A 22,166-nucleotide genomic window follows, 5' to 3' on the forward strand; every position below is an offset into this window, starting at 1 on the left:
ATCCTTCATTTATAATGAATGAGATTTTATTTTTGGACATTGTAGTAAATATTTTTTAGTTTTAAATTATTTTTTTAACTTAACTGAATATATATTTTTTATTTATATTTTTTTACATTGTTTTTATTGCTGTTTTTTTTTTTATATATATACTTTCTTTGTATAAATAAATCCATTACATCGTACTTTATTATTTCAACGTTTGGTTTTTGTTATTACCTTGTTTTGTATATAACAAAAAGTTCCTAAAATCATTTTTTTTTGAACACGAAAATAGTGACGAGATTTTAATTTATGATTTGTAAACAGATTAGTTTCTTTGCTAATTGTTTTTTTATATTAAATTTTATAATTTTTTAGTTCATTTTATTCGAGGTTGACACTTATAGTTAAGTTGGTTGCTTAATTATTGTATCATTTAAGATCCTGTCTTCAATACAGCGTATTACAGCTAGAGTCAGTTTTAGTTCGGTCATCACTCAACCGAGGCGCGAGTACGGGCAACCGTAATAAGTCAAGGAGGGGGGAGGGGGTCAAATTTTTTAAGTTCTATATTAGTATTTCCGGATATATTTAAAAGTACACAAATAATAAAATATCTCACATCAGTTATGAATATACTAAATATTTCACATCAGTTTTAATAAAATAGAATAAAACGTTATAAGATGTTGTAACTGCCATGAAAACAACAAAAGATCTTCGCATTGTGACAAATTGTTCAAACCAGGCTTATGGAGCCGAGCAGGGGAGCCGCTGTTTTTTGGTGGAGCCGGAGCTGCAAATATCGAGCGGCTCTTGTGTTTTTCTAAAGAAATAGAATGTTTTTTTTTTTTTACTGTAGACAAATTTTATTCATTCATTGTTAACTAATTTTTTGAATAAATTATTGAATTTCTATTATTTTTTGAATATTTTTTCTAACAGTTACAGTCTTCCCAAAACGTGAAAAAAAAAAGAATATTATAACGATTTTGTACTCAACAAAATACTATCCTTTAATAGTATTTCTTGCAAAATACTATCATTTGATAGCATTTCTTGCTATTTCAATGCTTTATTACGAAAACAAAAACAAGTCAAGTATATATGAAAACATTCTTACAGTATTACATATATTCCTTTATATTACATTTTTATATTGATATTTGATTTTTTATGTTGAGTCTTTTAAACGTCTTTGGAGCGTTTTGGACTTCTTTTTTAGGTACCGTGCCTACTGGGTAAAATAAAAACTAAGAAACTTTACCCGTGACATCTTTCTTTTTAAATATAGTATACGGTAGTAGAGTAGTGATAATAATAGAGCGTCAAACGAAAAGTTAAAACTCGAACTGTTGTACGATACGAGTTCAAATCCTGCCAACGCCAACTCAGCGCTTGAGTAGTACTTCGGTACACAAATATTGGTCGATAACGGACGCTACTTTGGATTAGTCTTAATGACTATTTGTGGCTGTTCCTATGCTAAGCCTACAATATCTTCGGATATAAGAACTTTGTATAAAAAAAATATAGCATCAATATTCAAATAGATAAATAAATAAAAAATAATGCATTAACCTTGTAGTCAAGAAAGTTGGTTAAAAATGAGTTGCTGTAATTGGTTTAGACTTAGGTTGGCAAATGTGATCAAAAAAAATATTCCAAAATTTGCGATTTTTGTTCATAAAGTATGGGAGCCGGACATTTCTTAGGAGCCGAGCCGTAAAATAAACTTTAGGCTCAAAAAGTCTGGTTTAAACAATTTTAATTGTGACTCTTCAACTTCATTTAGTCTAGCTGTTAAATTTTATTGGCAGCCGATATAATAAATATTTCGTATTCATCTTTTTTGCTATATAATATAAAGTACATATGTACCTTAGAATTTGCATGAAGTATTTATTATTTAAAACTATCAAAATATTAATTTATTTAAAATTATATTTGATTTAAAATGCAATAGTTGAGTTCTGCTATTATTTTGTCACTCTTCTTTTTACTTTACTTTTTTTATTTTATTTATATATATGTTTATACATATACATTTATTTATTTCATTTTAGGATAATAGGCTATGGCAATAAAAAATCTTTGTCAGTTTTGCAATAAACCAGTGGCTATTATCCTTAGGGGGAATCCTATATTATTGTTGGTCTTTTTGGGAAAATATTAAATGTAACTTTATCAACAAAAGTACCTATAATCTTCTTTTCAAAGATTCTGTTGATTGGTACTGTAGATACTACGTCACCCAAAATATGCCATTTATGAGGTAGAAATTACTACCTTATGGTGCTGATTTTATTCACAGTGTCATTAGTTCTCCTATCACTCTTCCAATCATAATTGGTATATCTGAATCAAAGCTATTCATTAAAGATTCTAATATAACCGATGTAAATATAATTGGTTTTATAATTGAGTAATGTTTTACTGACACCAAAAAGATTGTGCTCTTTTATATTTGTATTAAAATTTGAACCACAAGGTTCTCAGTGATTCACGTTTCAAGGTTCTTAGTGATTCACGTTTATATTTCTAAATACGTAAAATCTATCTACTTTGAAATTGTCAATTCCCTAAAAAGGAATATTATCAATGACTCTATATATCAGCATTCATCAATCAATCCTAAAAAATTTATTTCTGTCCATTTTAATCCCCTACTTAAATAGTTTAGTTCTGAAACCAACATGTTATCTTGATGAGTAATTTAAACATAGATTTCAGGGGTGGACTCAGGTTTTTAATTTACCTCGTCAAATAAAAAAGCGCCTTACGCCAAGTTTCATGACGTAACTACGCCCGCTGTGTCCAAAAAATATATATATAAGGGAAAGGAGGAAGGGGGGAAGTAACAATTTTTGCGATTGGAAAGAAAAACGTGTCTTGTGCTAATGCGAACACGATTCAATACTAAATCAACTAGTCATAAGGTTGTTTTTTTGTCAACAAAGAGTTCGATCCGGATCAAAGTAATTTTAGCGAAACAGATGCTTTACAAAGCAACTGCAGCTATTTTTATAATTTTGAAATAAAAGAATTTCTTGAGGGTGATAAATTTAATGCAATTCATATAAATATAATAAGTTTAATAAAAATTTTTTGAAAATCTTTGCAATAGTTTTGAGGAAAATCTAACTATTTTTAGTGTAATTTGCCTAACTGAAACCTGGTGTAGTTCTGATGACTCAAATTTAGGTAATAATTTTAAAATACCGGACTATAATTTGATTTCTTTAGGGCGGAAAACAAATAAACGCGGCGGTGGTTTAATCATTTATGTAAAAGAAAACCTACATGCAATGTGGATTTAAAAAAAATAATTCAACAGAGCATGCTATTATTCAGCTCACAAGAAGTATATCAGACTCATTTAATAATTCTAAATTCACATTGGGAATATTTATTGATTTAGCGAAAGCGTTTGATACCATTGATCATAAAATTCTTGCTAAAAAATTAAAATATAATATGGCATAACAGGCAATATTATAGAATGGTTAAAAAGCTATTTAACTAATCGTAAACAATTTGTTTACCCCAATGAAACATTTTCATCAAATTTGTTAAATATTACATGTGGAGTTCCTCAAGGATCCATATTAGGACCTCTTCTTTTCCTCATTTATATTAATGATCTATACAAAGCCTCGGACTTAATAACAATTATGTTTGCTGATAGTAGTATAAAATACGGGTTCTGTATTTTACATTTTTTTTCAACTATATACCTATCCATATTCTCATATCATATTTCAACTATATCAACCATAATATATTAATATATTATGGTTACATCAATTTCACAAGTGAAATCTAAGCGTAATGTAATCTAAGCATAAAAAAATCATGTCTTATTAAATCAGACTTCTCAATTCTTTATTATCAACCCATGAGTTGAACGAATCAGGATACCCATACCACTTTACTAATGACTTGTTTTTAAGTTTACGAATAACTTTTTCAATCCTAAATATGTTTTGATCTGTTTTTTGCATTTCTTGTTCATAAAAAGTACCTTGTATTTCTTCACTATTATCGTCAGTTATTTTATACGTTGGTGGATCTGTGAACTGAACTTGTGACACTGTAAAAACTTCTTCAGTCAATCTCGGTGTGTATCCTTTTTCAAACGTTCCTTTCTTTTTAGTTATCCTAACTCTATCACCAATTGAAAACTTTGGTCTTACAGACTTTGATCGTACATTTCTATTTAGATTGAGCCAAACAATATTTTCATTCTTTTTAGCGCTAGCTTCAACTGGTGTCATTTTAATTGAAGAATGCTTTGTGTTGTTGTATTTATTTACCATTTCATCTAAAACGTCAATATGTTTTCTAGTAGAATTAGCTGAAAAGTAATTAAACATTTTATTTTTAATTGTTCTATTCCAACGTTCAACTACACAACTTTTTTCTTCATTTTTAGTTGAGTATAACTCAACACCTAGAGCTTTAACATGCTTATCATAAAATTCTAAGCCTTTATCTACCCATATTTTTTGACATTTTCTTTCGTGGAAGATTTTATTTAAAGCATTAGCAACATCAACTCCAGTTTTACTCTTCAATGGAACAATCCATCCATACTTTGAAAAAACATCTATCACCATTAATAAGTATTTTATACCGTCATTGAATTTAGAAAAAGATTGCATGTCAACTAAATCAGCAGCCTATATTTCATCGATTCCATTTACAATCACTTTTCTTTTTCTGAAATGTTTTACAACTGGTTTATGAAGTTCGTTTGCAAGTTCGTTAGTCCATTTCAATTCTTTACCCTTTTCTTTTTCTTTGATCGTTTGTAGATTTTTTGAGTAGTTTTAACACCCAATTCATATGGGTCTAAAAGACACATATGACTTAGGTCTGAAAGACCTAAGTCATATGGGTCTAAAAGACCTAACCCAAACTTTGCTTTAGATGATATAATAGGTTTTATAATACCTCGTTCAATTCTTTCACGTATTGTTGGATTTTTTATAAAATCCATTTCTTTTATCATAATTCTATCAGCTTTATTTCTATTTGCAGTATCATCGAAGTATTTATAAGCAAGATCGTGATGGTAAGCTGTATTATCAACTCTATCTATAGGTTTACTCCATTCTTTATATGCATCAGTAGAAGTTAATCGTTCATCTAAATTAGTACCAGGACCAGCAAAGTTCATTTCAGGTAAATGCATTTCACCAGGGAACTTCGACCATGGTAATTTTATTTTTTTAGTTATTGAATTAATTGAACTCACTAAATCTCCTCCTTTTTTTGATGATACAAATTGAGCTTGTTCATCAAAAAAAGGAGGAACTTGCACTATTTGTTGTTCCACAAATAGTGCAAGTTCTACGTTGCATATTTCTATTGTTTTTACTCACAACATTTTGCAAGTTTAGTGTATTTGTTTTGTTTCTACATTTGACACAGTACATTTTTATATATATAGAAATTTTTATATATAAAAAAAATCTTATATATAAAAATGGATATTATAGATTATTCATGAAAAGTAAATAAAAATAAGCGAAGTAATAACAAGTTGTTACCAAAAAGTATAAGAGGAATTATTGTTGGAAAGTCGGGTTGTGGAAAAACTACTTTATTATTAAATCTACTTTTAAGACCTGGTTGGTTAGATTATAATAATTTACAAGTTTTTGGAAAGTCTCTTCTTCAACCAGAATACAAAATATTAAAAAGCTCTTTTGAAAAAAAATTGCCAAAACAAATTATTTATGAAATATTTAAGCTACAAGACCAAATAGAAAAATTTAATGCAAATCCAGATTTTGTAATTGCAGAAGTTTCAAAAAATTTGAAAGATAAAGCAGATATGGAGTGTAAGTTTTTTGAAACAGATGAAGATGTACCAAATCCTGAGGATCTTGATATTAACAAGAATAATTTGATGATATTTGATGATTTGCAATTAAAAAAACAAAGTGTGAAAAATATTATATAAGAGGAAGACATAGTAATGTAGATTATTTCTATCGTGCACAAAATTATTTTATGTGACCTAGACAAACTAATAGAGAAAATGCCAATTTTATTTGCTTATTTCCTCAAGATGCAAAGAATTTAAGTCATATTTATAGAGATCATGTTTCTAGTGATATGAACGAAGATGAGTTTAAAAGATTTTGTAAGCTTGGTCAGAACCTCATGGATTGGTTGTCATAATTTATCGTCTAAAATAGATAATGGAAAATATAGAAGTGGATTAGATAATTTTTATTTTCCATCTAAAGTTTAAAATAATTTTTTTGTATATAAAAAATGTATATAATATTGAATATAAAAGTAGTCATATAAAAGAGAAGTTTGCTCCTATTATACAACTAAGTGAAGATAAAGATTATGAAATGGCATTAGTTGGCCTTGATACATTCTACAGTTTTCCAAATGTTGATTCTTCAAATAACAATTTTAGATATAGTTTAGATAATGGAGCAACTTGGATAGATATAAACATTCTAGAAGGTAGTTATGAGATTGATGATATAAATAAGTACATTGTGGAAAAAGTTATAGTAAAATTATTAATGGAGTTGAAACTAGTATTATATTTTCAGCAGATAATAACACACTGAAAACAACTTTAAATATTCAAGCTGGTTATAAAGTTGATTTTACACCTATAAATTCAATTAGATCTATTCTTGCTTTTAACAATCAAGTATATTCAACAGGATCTCATGAATCAGATAATATAGTAAACATTTTAAGTATTAATAGCATAAGTGTAACAAATGATATAATAGCATCATCCTATGTAAATGGAACAACAGAAAACGTTATATATTCATTTTTCCCAAGTGTTGGTTCTGGATATAAAATTATTCAAGAGCCATTAAACTTAATTTACTTACCAATAACACTAAAAACAATTTCAAAGATGGAGACTAAATTGGTTGATCAAGATGGAAATCTGATAAATTTACGAGGAGAAAAATTAGCTATTAGATTTCATATAAGAGAAAAAAAAAAATCTAACTATAACAAAATGAGTAAATATATTAATATTAAAGTTAATCTTTCACAAAACCAAAAAGAAAAAATTAAAAATGCAATTGAATGTGGTATTGGAGCTAGTATTAAGTTATCGCATTCAGATTTAAATGGTGAACATGTATTAGCTGTATATGAAAAAGGTACTGGTGTATCAATTATTTTAAGTAAAACACAACTAGTACACAATTCTAAAATAGAAGGTGGATTTATTGGTGCACTTTTACCGTTTCTTGGTTCTTTAGCATCAAGAGTTATACCACCACTTGCAACAGGACTGCTTTCAGGAGTAGGCTCAGCAGCTGGATCAACTATGATTAATAAAATTGCTGGAAATGGTATTGTGTACATGAAAAAGAATGGACAAGGTGTTAAATTAACATGTGCAGGGTCTGGTTTATATTTGAGACCACGGAGTAAAGGAAGTTCTGTAGGTGATGGATTGTACTTACGTGCTGGAAATGGTTATACATCAACAGTTTCAGGTTTATTATTAGGACCAAATTCATTTGCTAATATTCCATTTTTATATTCTTTGATTTTCAAATTATATATAATAAAATTTATATATAATAAAATGCCAAATAGCATGCCAGTGCATAAATTTAAAAACAAATATAAACAACCGGAACCTCCTATAGTTTTTAAACCAAATAAAAATTTACAGCATCCTGCAATATTAATAATTGGAAAATATGATGTATTTGCACAACGCGACATTACAATAAAATCTCTATCACATCAATATATTCTTTTAAAGTTTGGTGTAATAGTTAATAAAGGTGTTGCGTTAGTTTCATTAAAACATGAACTTAGATTAAAAATGTTAAGTTAACAAGATTGTATAATAGCAGAGTCTGTTGATGATATTTTAGTAACAATTATAAATAAATCTTATTCTGATGTGTTAATAAAAAAAGGAGATTGTTTTTGTTCTGTTAATCTATTGTGTTAATTTTTTTATTTTTTATTAAAAATGGAATACAATAATAAAATGTACAATAACATTTATTCAGCTATACCTACTGAGAATAACAATATTTACCCTGTTCTTCCTAATGCACCTGAAGAAAAATCATATCGGTAACAAAAAATTAGTGAGATTCAAAAAGAAATAGAGCGTGAAAGAGAAAAGAGAATAACGCTGAGTAAAAAATATCATAGAGCTGTAAAAACAATTTCTGCAATTGATAATGCATTACTAGCAAGCACTATGGCACTTGGAACTATTGGAATTGGTTTTTTATCAACAATCATTGCAGCACCAGTAGTTATTGCATGTGAAGGTGCAGCATTAGGAGCAGGTGTGTTATCAATAATAGGCGGACAAGTTAATAAAAAAATGAATTTAAAAGCAGAAAAGCATGAAAAGATTAAAGTGCTTGCTGATTCAAAACTAAATACAATAAGCAATTATATTTCTAAAGCTTTAGTAGATGGGCATATAGATGACAAGGAATTTGAGTTAATACTTGGTGAACTTGAAAAATTTCAGACAATGATGGAGCAAATTAAAATAAAAGTTAAAAATGAAATCGATGAACAAACAAAGTTGTCAATAATCGACCAAGGGAGAGAAGAAGCTATTAAAGTAATTCAAAGTAGGTTTAATAAAAAAATAGTCACTTAACATTTTATTGACAATTAATAAGAGATGCGTTATTTATATCCTTCCTTTTTAGAATGTAGTAAAAGAGAACAAGATCTAAAAAAAAAAAAATATTTGGAACTTCTTGGAATTGGAAAAGGAGGTTTTAATGTTGATTCGAGAAGTCACTCTATATTTATCACTGAATATGGAAACTTTCAGATACCATCAACTTATAGTGATGATGAGAGAAATAAACTTTATAAACTTATCTGGAATGAACATAGTGATTTTTATTGTGTAGAAAGAGACATTAAAGAATTACTTAAACAATGGAATAGTGTTAAAAAACAGGATAAATTAAGAATTATAGATAAATATGTACTTCGATTAGAGTGTGATTTCAAAGAAAAAAAACTAATAAAAATTATTTTATCAATGGCACTTATATTAAGATTATTAGAAACAAATGATATCATTTATAAAGACTTTTAGATTAAAACGAATTGTGGAACGTTTAATATTGATTATTTAAATAGTTTGCTAAAACGTAAAACGTAACGTAAAACGTAACGTAAAACGTAACGTAAAACATAAAACACAGCATAAACTTTTATGTTGTGTATTTAATTTTTTTTATATAAAAACAAAATGTCATTTTTAAAAATTACAGACACTGAAAAGAGAGATCAAATTGTAAAAGAATTATCAGAGAGTAAAAAAAGAATACAGCAGAATCATCTTAGTGAAAAGATTGGAGATTCTAATTTGCAGATAGACTTGTCAAAATTGTACAAGCCATTAATTGATAGTCAATCTGGAATAAAGGAGGATATATCTAAATTGCAAGATCAAGCTAATCAATTTGCTCTTTCGTTTTGAAATGCATATCCTGAAATACTTACTTATGGATCTAAAGAAATAATGCCTTCTGATGAATTTTTAAAGTTGGGAAAAATTGCAACAGACTATCTTAGGATGTATACTTATAGTAAAAAGTCTACAGACACTACATTTGGAATACATTCTAAAGAGGGTAAATTTTTTATAGGAAAAGTTCCAATATTAATTAATAATGATGATATAGATATAAATGGAATAAAATACATTGGTACTCCTGGTCTTTGGGAATTACTAACAAAGTCTAATCCTAATAAGGAAATATATAATATAGACGATCTTCACAATTATCGAGATATAATAATACAAACAGATGCAATTACTGATTCAGGAAAACCAAAGTCATCTCGGAGCGAAAAATACAAAGAAATAATAGCTCCCATTTGGAGAGAGTTAAAGAGAACTAGAATGCTTGAGTATCAAAGAAAATCAAAGGGAACAGGAATAGGACCAATAATTCTTCCTAGCGATCCTATTGCACTTCTTGATATGCTTGAATTACGCATAGCTGCATGGAGAGCAGGTAATACTGGATCAAGAAATGAAGCTGTTGCAATTTGTGATGAATTGTTAAGACAAGGTGTTATGAATAGTGATCAGTATAAAGCAATACAAAATAATCTAGCAATATGATAATATGAATATGATAATATGAGTAAAAAAAAATTAAAAAAAAAAAATGCGTACATAAAAATGCTATTTGTTAAAAATATATATGTTAAGAAGCAAGTTGTTGGAGGAAGTGGTATATTTGATAGTTTAATAAATTTATTTAAACGAGCAGTATCATCAAATGTAACAAGAGTGTCATCAGCTATGTTGAAGAGGTTAGCTGCTAGTGATTTAGGAAAAACTGCAATAACTGCTGCTAAATCAGCAGGGAAAGAACTTTCAACATCAGCAATAGAAGATGCTGCTAAAGATGTTGCAGTTGAAAAAGGAAAACAATTAATTAGAAAAGCATCTACTAAAGTTTCTCAACCAAATACAGTCATTAATAATAAAATTAATGACATAATCTCAAATTTAAATAAAAAAGCTGATGAAGTTACACCAAATATAAATAATATAATGATGGGGTCTGCAATAAAATCAGCAGCTATAAGGATAGAAGATCTAGCAAAAAAAGGCCGAGTTCTTCGATTGGCTTAATCTTTTTATATTTATTTTCCATTTTAAAAGAAAATTTTTTTTTATATTGTAAATAAAAAAATGGCAACTTCTGATATATTAAATTTTACTGAAATCCCAACTGTGGATGATGGAATTGAAAGATTTGAATTCTATGAGCAATAGCTCGCACAAATCTAAATAGCGCTGGAGAAATAAGAATTAACATTGAGCAACAAAATTTGTTCACACTTCCATCTGAGGCTTATCTTTTTTTTAAAGGAAGACTTCTTAAACTTGATGGGACAGCTTATGCTGATGCAGATGCAGTGGCGCTTACAAATAATGGTATTATGCATTTATTCAGTGAAATATCATATCAATTATCAAACCAAAATATAGAAACTATTTTTAATCCAGGTCAAGCAACAACAATGTTTGGAATGCTTAAATACCCAAATGACTTTCAATTAGCACAAGGATTAAATCAATTGTGGTAAAAAGATTCTTCAACAACAGCAGTACTTGCTGATAACTCAGAGTTTGCAGTGCGACAATCATACATAATTCAGAAACCAACCATAAAGGGAACATTTTCATTTTGTATACCTTTAAGACACATTTTTGGATTCTGCAATGATTACAACAAAGTCATTTACGGATTTAAACATAAAAAAAGTTAATCTTGATAAAATATCATTGTTCATACCACATGTGATTCCATCAGATTTAGAGAGAGTTAATCTTTATAAAAGTATTGAATCAAAAGTGACACTTCCAGTAACTTTTCGCGCAAGGCAGTGTGATACTATAACTCTTCCACAATCTACAACGTTTTCTTGGAGACTTAGCGTGAAGACATCTCCAGAAAAGCCAAGATACATCATTGTTGGATTCCAAACAAATAAGGATGAAAATCAAGAAGTTAATTCTTCCATATTTGATCATTGTGACTTGAAAAATATGTACATTATGCTTAATCAAGAAAAATATCCAGCTGCTGACTATAACTTATCATTTCCAAATCATCAATTTTCAAGAGCCTATAGAGGTGCATCTGTATTTAGTGAAAAATTTTATGGAATGAACGATTTGATTACACAAAGCAACATAACTCCTTCAAACTATAAAGATTTATACCCACTCTTTGTTTTTGATGTTAGTAGACAATCAGAAAAATTAAAATCCTCAGTAGTAGATGTACAAATTAAAGCAACATTTAATGCAACTGTTCCAGCAGATACTGAAGCGTTTGTTGTTGTAATAATGGATAAGTTTTTACACTTTCAATCAGACGGAAATAAGTTGAACGTTGTTTATTAACTTTTTTTTGAATTGATTTAAAAAATTTTTTATCTTTATATAATAAAAATGTATTATACAAGGGAAAACTTGCAGAAGTTGTTAAAAGAAAATAACATTTCACAAACATCTAAAAATTATGTTACATTGTTAATGATTGCTGTAGATAATGGGTTGATTGATAAAGAATCAATCATGTCAAAAGCAACAAAAGCAACTGATGAGAAAAGACCAGTTAGAAGACCTAGAATACATCCAGTAAAAGAAGTAGATCCTTCGGATCCATGCAAAGTAAATAAGAAAAGACCAGTTGGAAGACCTAGAATACATCCAGTAAAAGAAGAGAAAAAAGAAATAGATCCAAAATATGAAAGATTAAGAACAATTAAGAAAAAACCAGTCACTATTAAATTAACAAACATGGAAACAGGAGAAGAAACAGTATATAAATCTTTATATAGTGCAATGCGTGGAACTGGTCATGGATATAGATATCTTGAAATGCGTGATGGGAAGATTGATAATGGATATAAGATTGAAATATTAAATTCTGAAAAATTAAAAAAAAATCTTTATATATAAAAATGGGATCTGATAATTTATTTGAAAATCTAAATGCGATTGAATTGTTAAAAAATAATTTAGATAAAGTAAATTGGAGAAATTTATCTAAAAATCCAAATGCGATTGAGATATTAAAAAATAATCTAAATAAAGTAGATTGGGAAATGTTATCTGCAAATCCAAATGCAATTGAGATATTAAAAAAGAATTTAAATAAAATAGATTGGTCTTATTTATCTAAAAATCCAAATGCAATTGATTTGTTAAAAGATAATTTAGATGAAGTATGTTGGATATTTTTATCTTTAAATCCAAATGCAATTGAGATATTAAAAGATAATTTAGATAAAGTAGATTGGGAAATTTTATCTTTAAATCCAAATGCAATTGAGTTATTAAAAAATAATTTAGATAAAGTAGATTGGACTTGTTTATCTAAAAATCCAAATGCAATTGAACTATTAAAAGAGAATTTAAATAAAGTAAAATGGCGATGGTTATCTGAAAATCCAAATGCAATTGAATTGTTAAAAAATAATCTAAATAAAGTAGATTGGGAAATGTTATCTGCAAATCCAAATGCAATTAAGATATTAAAAAAGAATTTAGATAAAGTAGATTGGAATTGGTTATCATATAATCCAAATATCTTCACATATGATTATGAAAAAGCTCTTAAATTATTACTTAAAGAACCAGAAAATGAGATTGAGATAAAAGAGAGAAAAATGTGGAATTTTTAATTGAATTTCAATTAAAAATTTATCTTTTAATGCGATTGAAATATTAAATTCTGAAAAATTAAAAAAAAATCTTGATATATAAAAATGGGATCTGATAATTTATTTGAAAATAAAATTTTGATTGCATTGTTAAAAAATAATATTGAAAAAATAAATTGGAGTTTGTTATCTTTAAATCCAAATGCAATTGATTTATTAAAAAAGAATTTAGATAAAGTAAATTGGGATTGGTTATCTCGAAATCCAAATGCAATTGACATATTCAAAAATAATTTAACTGAAATCAATTGGTTTTATTTATCTTCAAATCCAAATGCAATGGGCATATTAAAAAATAATTTAGATAAAGTAAATTAGAGAAATCGTTCTCAAAATCCAAATGCGATTGAGATATTAAAAAATAATCTAAATAAAGTAGATTGGGAAATGTTATCTGCAAATCCAAATGCAATTGAGATATTAAAAAAGAATTTAAATAAAGTAGATTGGTCTTATTTATCTAAAAATCCAAATGCCATTGAAATATTAAAAGAGATTATAGATAAAGTCATTTGGATTAATTTATCTCGAAATCCAAATGCAATTGATTTGTTAAAAGATAATTTAGATACAGTAGATTAGGAAATTTTATCTTTAAATTCAAATGCAATTGAATTATTAAAAAATAATTTAGATAAAGTAGATTGAGATGACTTATCAAAGAATCCAAATGCAATTGAATTATTAAAAGAGAATATAGATAAAGTCAATTGGATTTTATTATCAAAGAATCCAAATGCATATGAACTATTAAAAAATAATTTAGATAAAGTAGATTGGGAATATTTATCTCAAAATCCAAATGCGATTGAGATATTAAAAGATAATTTAGATAAAGTCAATTGGAAAAAATTATCTCGAAATACAAATGCATATGAACTATTAAAAGATAATTTAGATAAAGTAGATTGGAATTGGTTATCACATAATCCAAATATCTTCACATATGAATATCAAACATATGATTATGAAAAATTATAGAAATATTGAAGCATTTAAATTTCATATGAAACTTTACATATGAAATATTGACAAGAAAAAATATTTCGAAAAATGATATAAAGAAATTTTTTCTATTAAAAAGATCTTACATATATAAAAATGGTAACGGTGAAAAAATTAAAAGAAATCCCTAAAGAGCGAAAAATTAAAAATTATTATAATATGCGAAAAAGCGATCTCATAAGAGCGTTATCGCACACACAGATTGGTACAGAGTATCTACTTGATGAGCCTGTTCCAGATATATCATCAACAATTTTCACCTTTTCAGCCTATTACACAAATTAGAAAAGAAATAAATAAAAAGATTAATTCTCTTGCAGATTGGATTGGATCATATGTTCCAGAACCAATTAAAAAGGTTGTGAATAAAAAAGTTGATGAATTAAAATCTACAGTTTCAAATTTGTATCAAAAATATGGAATTAGAAATCCGGTAGAAATTAAATTATCACAATCAGCTGTTAAGAATGTAACAAATCAGTTTTCAGTCAAAGGAATAAAATGATATGATGCTGTATCTTTCATGAATGCTGCTAAAAATAGCGCTATTAAAGTACTAAACGAAAATAGAAATTCAAAGGTTTATATAGTTTTCTATTGTGAAATGGAGCGTGATATTAAAACAGGAGAAACTATATTCACATCTGCTCCATTTAGAACGAATAATCAAGTTGTATTAGAAACAACAGATTTAGACGAGTTTTATGAAATATCAAAGCAGAAAATTTTAGAATCATTATCATTATATCAACAAGCAGGATCAGGTTGGTTATTCGTTTTCTGTCGAAAAGATGGATATAAATATTATTGAGTATAATCCTATTAAAGCTAAATCATATATTCCACTTGATAAAAATTTAGCAACTAAAAAAGCAATAACTAATATAAAGAATGAAGATATCAATGTTTTAAGTGGTGCGTCACAAGAGCATTAAATCCAACAGATAATAATCCTCAAAGAGGTGATAAAGAGCTTAAAGATCAAGCTAAAAAAATAAACTGGGATAAAATAGAATTTCCAGTATCATTAAATCAAATTACATAATTTGAGAAGAACAATCAAGATATCAGTGTCAATGTATATGGTTATGAAAATTCAGAAGTTCATATTTTGCATGTATCAAAGAATAATGATCGCAAACATTTAATAGATTTACTATTAATCTCAAGTGGAGAAACGAATCATTACTGTTTGATAAAAAATTTAAGCAGATTACTTTCATCACAAATATCTAGACAAAATACTAAAGTGTATTATTGTAGAAACTGTTTGTTAGGTTTTAATTCTGAAGAATCATTATCTAATCATAAATCGTATTGTGAAACACATGATTCAGTACGTATTGAACTTCCACCACCAAATTCCACAATGCAATTTAATAATCACAATAAATCAATGAGAGTTCCTTTTGTAGTATATGCTGACTTTGAAAGTTTTATCAAACAAATTGACACTTGTGAACCCAATCCAAATGAATCTTATACTAAACAATATCAAAAACATATTCCAAGTTCATTCTGTTATTATATTAAATGTTTTGATTAAAGTTTTTATCAAAACAGTCCAGTCATATTTACCGCAAGTAGTTAAAAAAGATGATTTTGCACAAATTTTTGTTGATAGTTTACAAGAAGATATTAAGAAAATTTGTGATATGATTAATTTTCCAAAAAAGATGATATTTAATACTGAAAACAAGCATGATTTTAATGCAGCAATATCATGTCACATTTGTGGAGAAAAACTTAGAAAAGATAAAGTACGTGACCATTGTCATATTACTGGAAAATATAGAGGTGCTGCTCATCAAAGTTGTAATTTAAATTATAAAATTCCAAAATTCTTTCCAGTACTATTTCATAATTTATCTGGTTATGGTTCTCACTTATTTATAAAGAAATTATCAGGAGGGAAATTGAGTTGCATACCAAACAATGAAGAAAAGTATATTAGCTTTTCTAGAGAAATTAAAGTCGACGAGTATATTAAAGAAGGTAAGAAATTTGAAGTTAAACGTGAGCTTCGTTTCTTAGATACTTATAGATTTATGCCTTCTAGTTTAGATGCTTTATCAAAGAATTTAGCAAGAGACCAGTGTAAAAATATTGAAAAATTATATTCAGGGAAACAATTAGATTTATTACTAAAAAAAGGCGTATATCCATATGATTGGGTAGACTCTGTTGATAAATTTAATGAAACCCAATTACCACCAAAAGAATTATTCTTTTTAAAATTGAACAATGAAGATATAAGTGATGATGATTACTCACATGCACAAACTGTATGGAATGAGTTTCATTGCAAAACATTTAGAGATTATCACGATTTGTACAATGTTTCAGATGTGCTTTTACTGGCTAATGTCTTTGAAAATTTTAGAGATGTTTGCCTGAAAAATTATAAATTAGATTCTGCTTGGTATTATACTTCACCAGGATTAGCTTGGGATGCAGCATTGAAAAAAACAAAAGTGAAATTAGAATTGCCAAGTGATTACGATATGATACTAATGATAAAGAAAGGAATAAGAGGTGGAATTAGTATGATATCCAATAGGTTAGGAGCTTCTAATAATAAGTACATGGGTGACGCATATGACAAAAGCAAAGAATCAACATTCATCCAATATTTAGATGCTAATAATTTATATGGATGGGCAATGAGTAAACCACTTCCAACACATGGTTTTAAATGGATGGACAAAAATGAAATAGAAAACTGGAAATCTATTCCATGCATACTCTAGTATGCATATGGTAGATTTAGATTACCCTGAACATCTACATGATGAACATAATGATTATACTCTAGCACCTGAAAGATTAAATATTGATAAAGTTGAAAAATTAGTCCCAAACTTGAATAATAAAAAAAAGTATATAGTACATTATGAAAATCTAAAACTATATGAAAGATTAGGATTAAAGATTACTAAAATTCATAGAGGAATAAAATTTGAAGAAAGAGCATGGCTCAATGAATACATCGAACTAAATACAAACCTTAGAACTAAAGCAACGAATGATTTTGAAAAAGACTTTTTTAAACTCATGAACAATTCAGTATTTGGAAAAACAATGGAGAATGTCGAAAACAGAGTTGATATTAGATTAGTAACAGATAGAAATGAAGCTATTAAACTAGCATCAAAACCAAACTTTGAAAGTAGAACAATATTTGATGAAAACTTAGTCGCAATACATATGAAAAGAACAAAAACCAATTTACTTAGGAATGTGTATATTGGATTTGAGCAAAACTCTAGTGTATGAACTTCATTATGATTATATAAAGAAAAAAATGCTGATCGATCAAAACTATTATTCACAGATACAGATTCTTTAGCATACGAAATTAAAACAGAAGACTTTTATGCTGATATTTCTAACTACCGTAAGATTGGGTGGATTTGGCTCATTTTGATCCTTAATGTCTATGGCACGAAAGCCACAAAAGTTGTTTCCTCAAACACTAAGTACTATTAGAAGTACATAGAAAGGACAGTTAGAACTATCTGTCTCCCATTTGAAAATTATTTACCTGAAGTATCTTTTGGGTGGTTTAAATGGTGGGCAAAAGTCACCCTGTGTGTTAGGGTGACTTTGGCCCAACCCTGTAAAAAGGGACTAAAGGAAGCAAAACAACAATAAAAACAACAATATTTAGGCAAAGAAAATAAATTTACAAAAATAAAGTGACAAAAAAAAGATTTAGTAACAAAGTTCTTGTATACAGTAAATAAAATATAGGTACAAACTAAACAAGTATAGGTACCAAGTAAACAAAACAGTTTAGGTATAAAGTAAACAAAAATGACTAAATAAATGTTTTAAAAAATTTAGTGAAAAAGTTCTGGAACTGAATAAATTTCTTTTTTCGAAATTTTCTTTGGTTCCTTTTTAAAAATCGACTATTTAAGACTGGGGAAAAAAAAGTTGCACTGCTGGTAGTGACCATTTCTAGTTAAGTCCATTTTTATTCATAATAGTAATTTCCATTTTTTCTTAATTTTTTCAACTGCAGAAAAAAAAACTTTGAAAGTTACTTTAAAATTATTCAATAGTTATTACATTAAATAATATTAGTTATTAAAATAATTAGTTATAAAGTTTACTAATTGATTAGCTAAATATAAATAATTCAAAATAAATAAACAAACCTGTCCAGGATTTAACTCTCCATTGCATTTAACAATTACATAACAATTCTCTACAAGATTTAACAATTTCTCCTTTTTACAAACATTTTTTGTTTTATCAATATTTTAAAAGTTCTTTTTGCCTAATGCTGAATGATCTAAAGATTCTGTATGACTTTCTACGACTAAACTTACATCCGCTAAAATTAGATTAGAAGTCTCAGTAGTTCCAGTATTTGTACTTGGGCCAGCAAAGTCAATGTTTTTGGTCTCAATTGTATTTATAATACTGATAGGTGTATCTACATTATTTGAATTTAATCTATTATTATCATTTGTAACACAAGATGATATATCTGTTGAACATAAGCTTTTACCTGAGACAGCACATACTTTACGTCGCTTTGGTTTTTTAGAACCATCTGAGGGATCATCCAGTGACTTACATAAATGATCTAAAATTGATTGGCTTACTAAATCAGTAGTTGAGTCTAAGCCTACATTACAACATGGTAGTCGTGAAAGCACTTGAGACTTGTCTAATGGAAAAATTCCAGTTTTGCGAAAACTAGCTCTAAGGTTATCATTTCCATGTTCATTTAAGTTGGTAATTAAACGGTCTAAAAGTCTAGGAAATTCATCTTTAGGAAGAGAAGCAACTCTCCTTCCTTTTGCTTTCTCCTTCCATTCACATAATATTTTGCGCCAGTTAATCTTCATTGGTCTAAAGTAGGCAACATCTAATGGCTGCGTGAAATGTGTAGAGTTTGCTGGTAATGCCACAAATCCTATGTTATTGCTTTGACATGCATCCAGTACTGCAATGCTCAAATGTGAAGATACGTTATCACCTATACTGACACTTCTTCCTTGAGCCTTCTTAAGTCTTGGAAGAAGTAAAGAGAAAAACCAGTCCTCAAAACATGTTGAGTCAAATCAACCACTTTTTGATCTGTTATAACGTGCTTTTAGTGGCCCATGTTCCATCCATGTATTCCATAACGACTCAGCTTTGTAAACAACATAAGATGGTAGCAATTCATCATTAGCATTGCCACAAAGCATTACAAAGAACGAGGTCTTTGTAGAATTAATTATGCGTTCAGGATACTTACATCCACGCTTTGTTAATATTTTTTTTTTACCTGGATCATCACTGAGATTGGTTTCATCATAATTCCATATATTATCAGGTGATATATTACTTATTTCATTTGATAAATTTATAAAGTAGTTATCAATCACAGCCGTTCCTATTTCTGCTCTCTTTCGCTTTATGTTGCTTGCAAATCTTACTGTGAGTTCTGGATTTCTTTTTAAAAAAGATCGAATCCAATCGCCACCCGGAAAATTATTTTTGAACTGAGGTATAACGACGCCTTTTTTCTCTAAATACCCTTTTACTATGCATCTTAAATCATATTTATCAACAGGAAAACCAAACTCAGATGATTTTATTGCATATGCCTTAAACATGTCTTCTTCTTTTGATGTAAATATTTGCTGACCACCATACTTTTTAGGATATGTCTGTTTTATTTTATTTTTTAATGTTGATCTTGGTATATCGTATTTCAAAGCTGCTTGTCGTTGAGTAATTAAACCATTCTTCAAATCTTTTAATGCATTGTCTAACTGTTCTAAAGTATAAGTAACATATTTTCTTTTTCCACGATTTGGCTTGTAATTTTGTGGCACATTTAAACTAAGAACTAAACAAGTTTCGCTATTTACTAATACAAACTGTTATACTGATTTTCTATTGCATTACTACTACAAAATTTTTCATTCCAACATAGTAACTACCATTTCTATAAATAATCACTAAAAAAGGTTTACTCTAATACATGGGGTGACTTTAGCCCGGGCCAATGTCACCCTATGTAGTGGGCAAAAGACAACCTATTTTTTTTTAATCTCAATTGCAAAAAAGTAATAAACTGTTAAACTTTCAAAACAAGATAGAATCAAAAACTAATGGTTTAAAATTAATTCAGTGTATATTCCAATAAAAAACCTTCTCCAGGTACTGCTATCGATGTAAAAGTTTACACACCTAAAAAAATTCAGATTTTAATGGCTTCTTCTAAAGTGCAACTTACAATAATATCACAAAGACTCGAGTTAAGTAAACTAAGTTAGACTAAATAAATAATAAATTTCTCACAATTTGCTACTAAACATTAACCGGCATACCTTGAGGTATCGATTTTAAACCATTTTTAAACAAAAATTTTGCTTGGGCTAAAGTCATCCCGTAGGGCCAAAGCCACCCAATCTTACGGTATATTGAAAGCAAATTTGATACAAGTGAGTTTAACCCAAATCACCCAGCAATTAGTAATGTAGGATTTAAAGTTGGTCTTAATAAGAAAGTAATAGGAATGTTTAAAGATGAGACTGGAGGAGCACAAATTGAAGAATTTGTAGGACTCAGATCAAAGTTGTATTCTTACAAAGTACACGGAAAAGATAACAAAAAATGTAAAGGAGTAAAGAAAAATGTTGTTTGAAAGTATATAACACATGAAGATTATAAACATTGTTTATTAAATAAAAGAGATCATATTAGGAAAATGAATGTAATAAGATCATATTCACATGAAATTTACACAGAAGAGGTCAATAAAATAGCATTAAGCGCAGAAGACGATAAAAGAGTTATTTTAGAAGATGGAATACGCACATTAGCATATGGACACTACAAATTAAAAAAAAATGATTTATAAATCCTTCGGATCCATATACAATAGGTCAATTAGGCAATAGAACAATTAGGTCAAAGAGCCTATAGGGTAGGGGGTAGGGTAGCCCAACAATTATTTTTTGAGTAAAAAAATAATTTATTAGTAAAAATGAGAAACAATAATAAACTTATCAATGTTGAAGGGGTAATTTGAAAAATTTAAAACAGGGTTTTCATTGGATTTGCTGGTACAAAGACAGTGAAAAAAAATAAAGTTTTGACTCTTATGCACAACCCCCACCTGTCGAAGTTGTTAATTATTTAAAAGACTCTGTTTATTATAATAGTGACAGAGTTCAGTTTGGAAATACTTCATTCTGTGGACATTTGTGTCTCTATGTTTTAAAAAAACTAGATGAAGGATATGATTTTCAGAATATTATTAATAATCTATGGTAATTTTTTTTTCTTTATATATAAAATGCCTGTTGATAAATTCGGACGTACAACAATTTATTCAACTACAAGTTGAGTAGTTTCAAATGGATTAACAGCATCTCAAGCTGATAGTATGTTTATTAGAAGAGATTGGCAAAATAATGCAACTAATGATATTGACATGAGTACAAACAAATTAATAAATGTAGCAGAACCTATAAAACCAAATGATGCTGCTACAAAGTATTATGTTGACACAATAATACCTAATTCTAGCAGTTTAGAAATAGTACCAAATTCAAGTTTAACATGCATGGGGGTAAAATCCCAGACTCTTGAACCAAATACAGATGGAACAGCAGTTTTTATTCAAAATAGTGGTCCTGGTATTCTCAGAAAACTATGGTTAGAATTTAAAGGAACAAATCCTAATGGAAGTGTATCAAGTAATGTATTTATTAGGATATATGCAGATAATACGCTTTGCATAGGAAGTATAGCTTGTGATTTATTATTCGCTCCACTTGGTGGACCATTTTATACTAACTCTTTACAAGGTTGTAATATGCATTCTAATATTGAATTAGGAGGATACTTTACACTTGATTTACCATTTAAAACTAATCTAAAAATTGAATTAAACAATA

The 22,166-nt window shown here is 28.1% G+C and overlaps 2 protein-coding genes across 3 annotated transcripts in view; both read left to right on the plus strand.

Annotated features, from left to right (window-relative positions):
- The window catches only part of LOC100204680 (ral guanine nucleotide dissociation stimulator), a 40,998-nt gene extending 40,639 nt beyond the window's left edge, over positions 1-359 (plus strand). For both annotated transcript variants that reach the window (XM_065790592.1, XM_065790593.1), the window contains exon 17: positions 1-359. This exon is cut by the window's left edge and continues 322 nt beyond it. The gene's annotated coding sequence lies outside the window, so the exon portion shown is untranslated.
- Positions 360-11,236: 10,877 nt separating this feature from the next.
- LOC136076003 (uncharacterized) lies at positions 11,237-11,923 on the plus strand. Its single transcript, XM_065789461.1, has one exon. The coding sequence runs from the start codon at positions 11,237-11,239 to the stop codon at positions 11,921-11,923; it is 687 nt and encodes a 228-aa protein (XP_065645533.1).
- The last annotated feature ends 10,243 nt before the right edge of the window (positions 11,924-22,166 follow it).

This window comes from Hydra vulgaris, chromosome 02, assembly GCF_038396675.1.
Source record: "Hydra vulgaris chromosome 02, alternate assembly HydraT2T_AEP".
NCBI lineage: Eukaryota > Metazoa > Cnidaria > Hydrozoa > Anthoathecata > Hydridae > Hydra > Hydra vulgaris.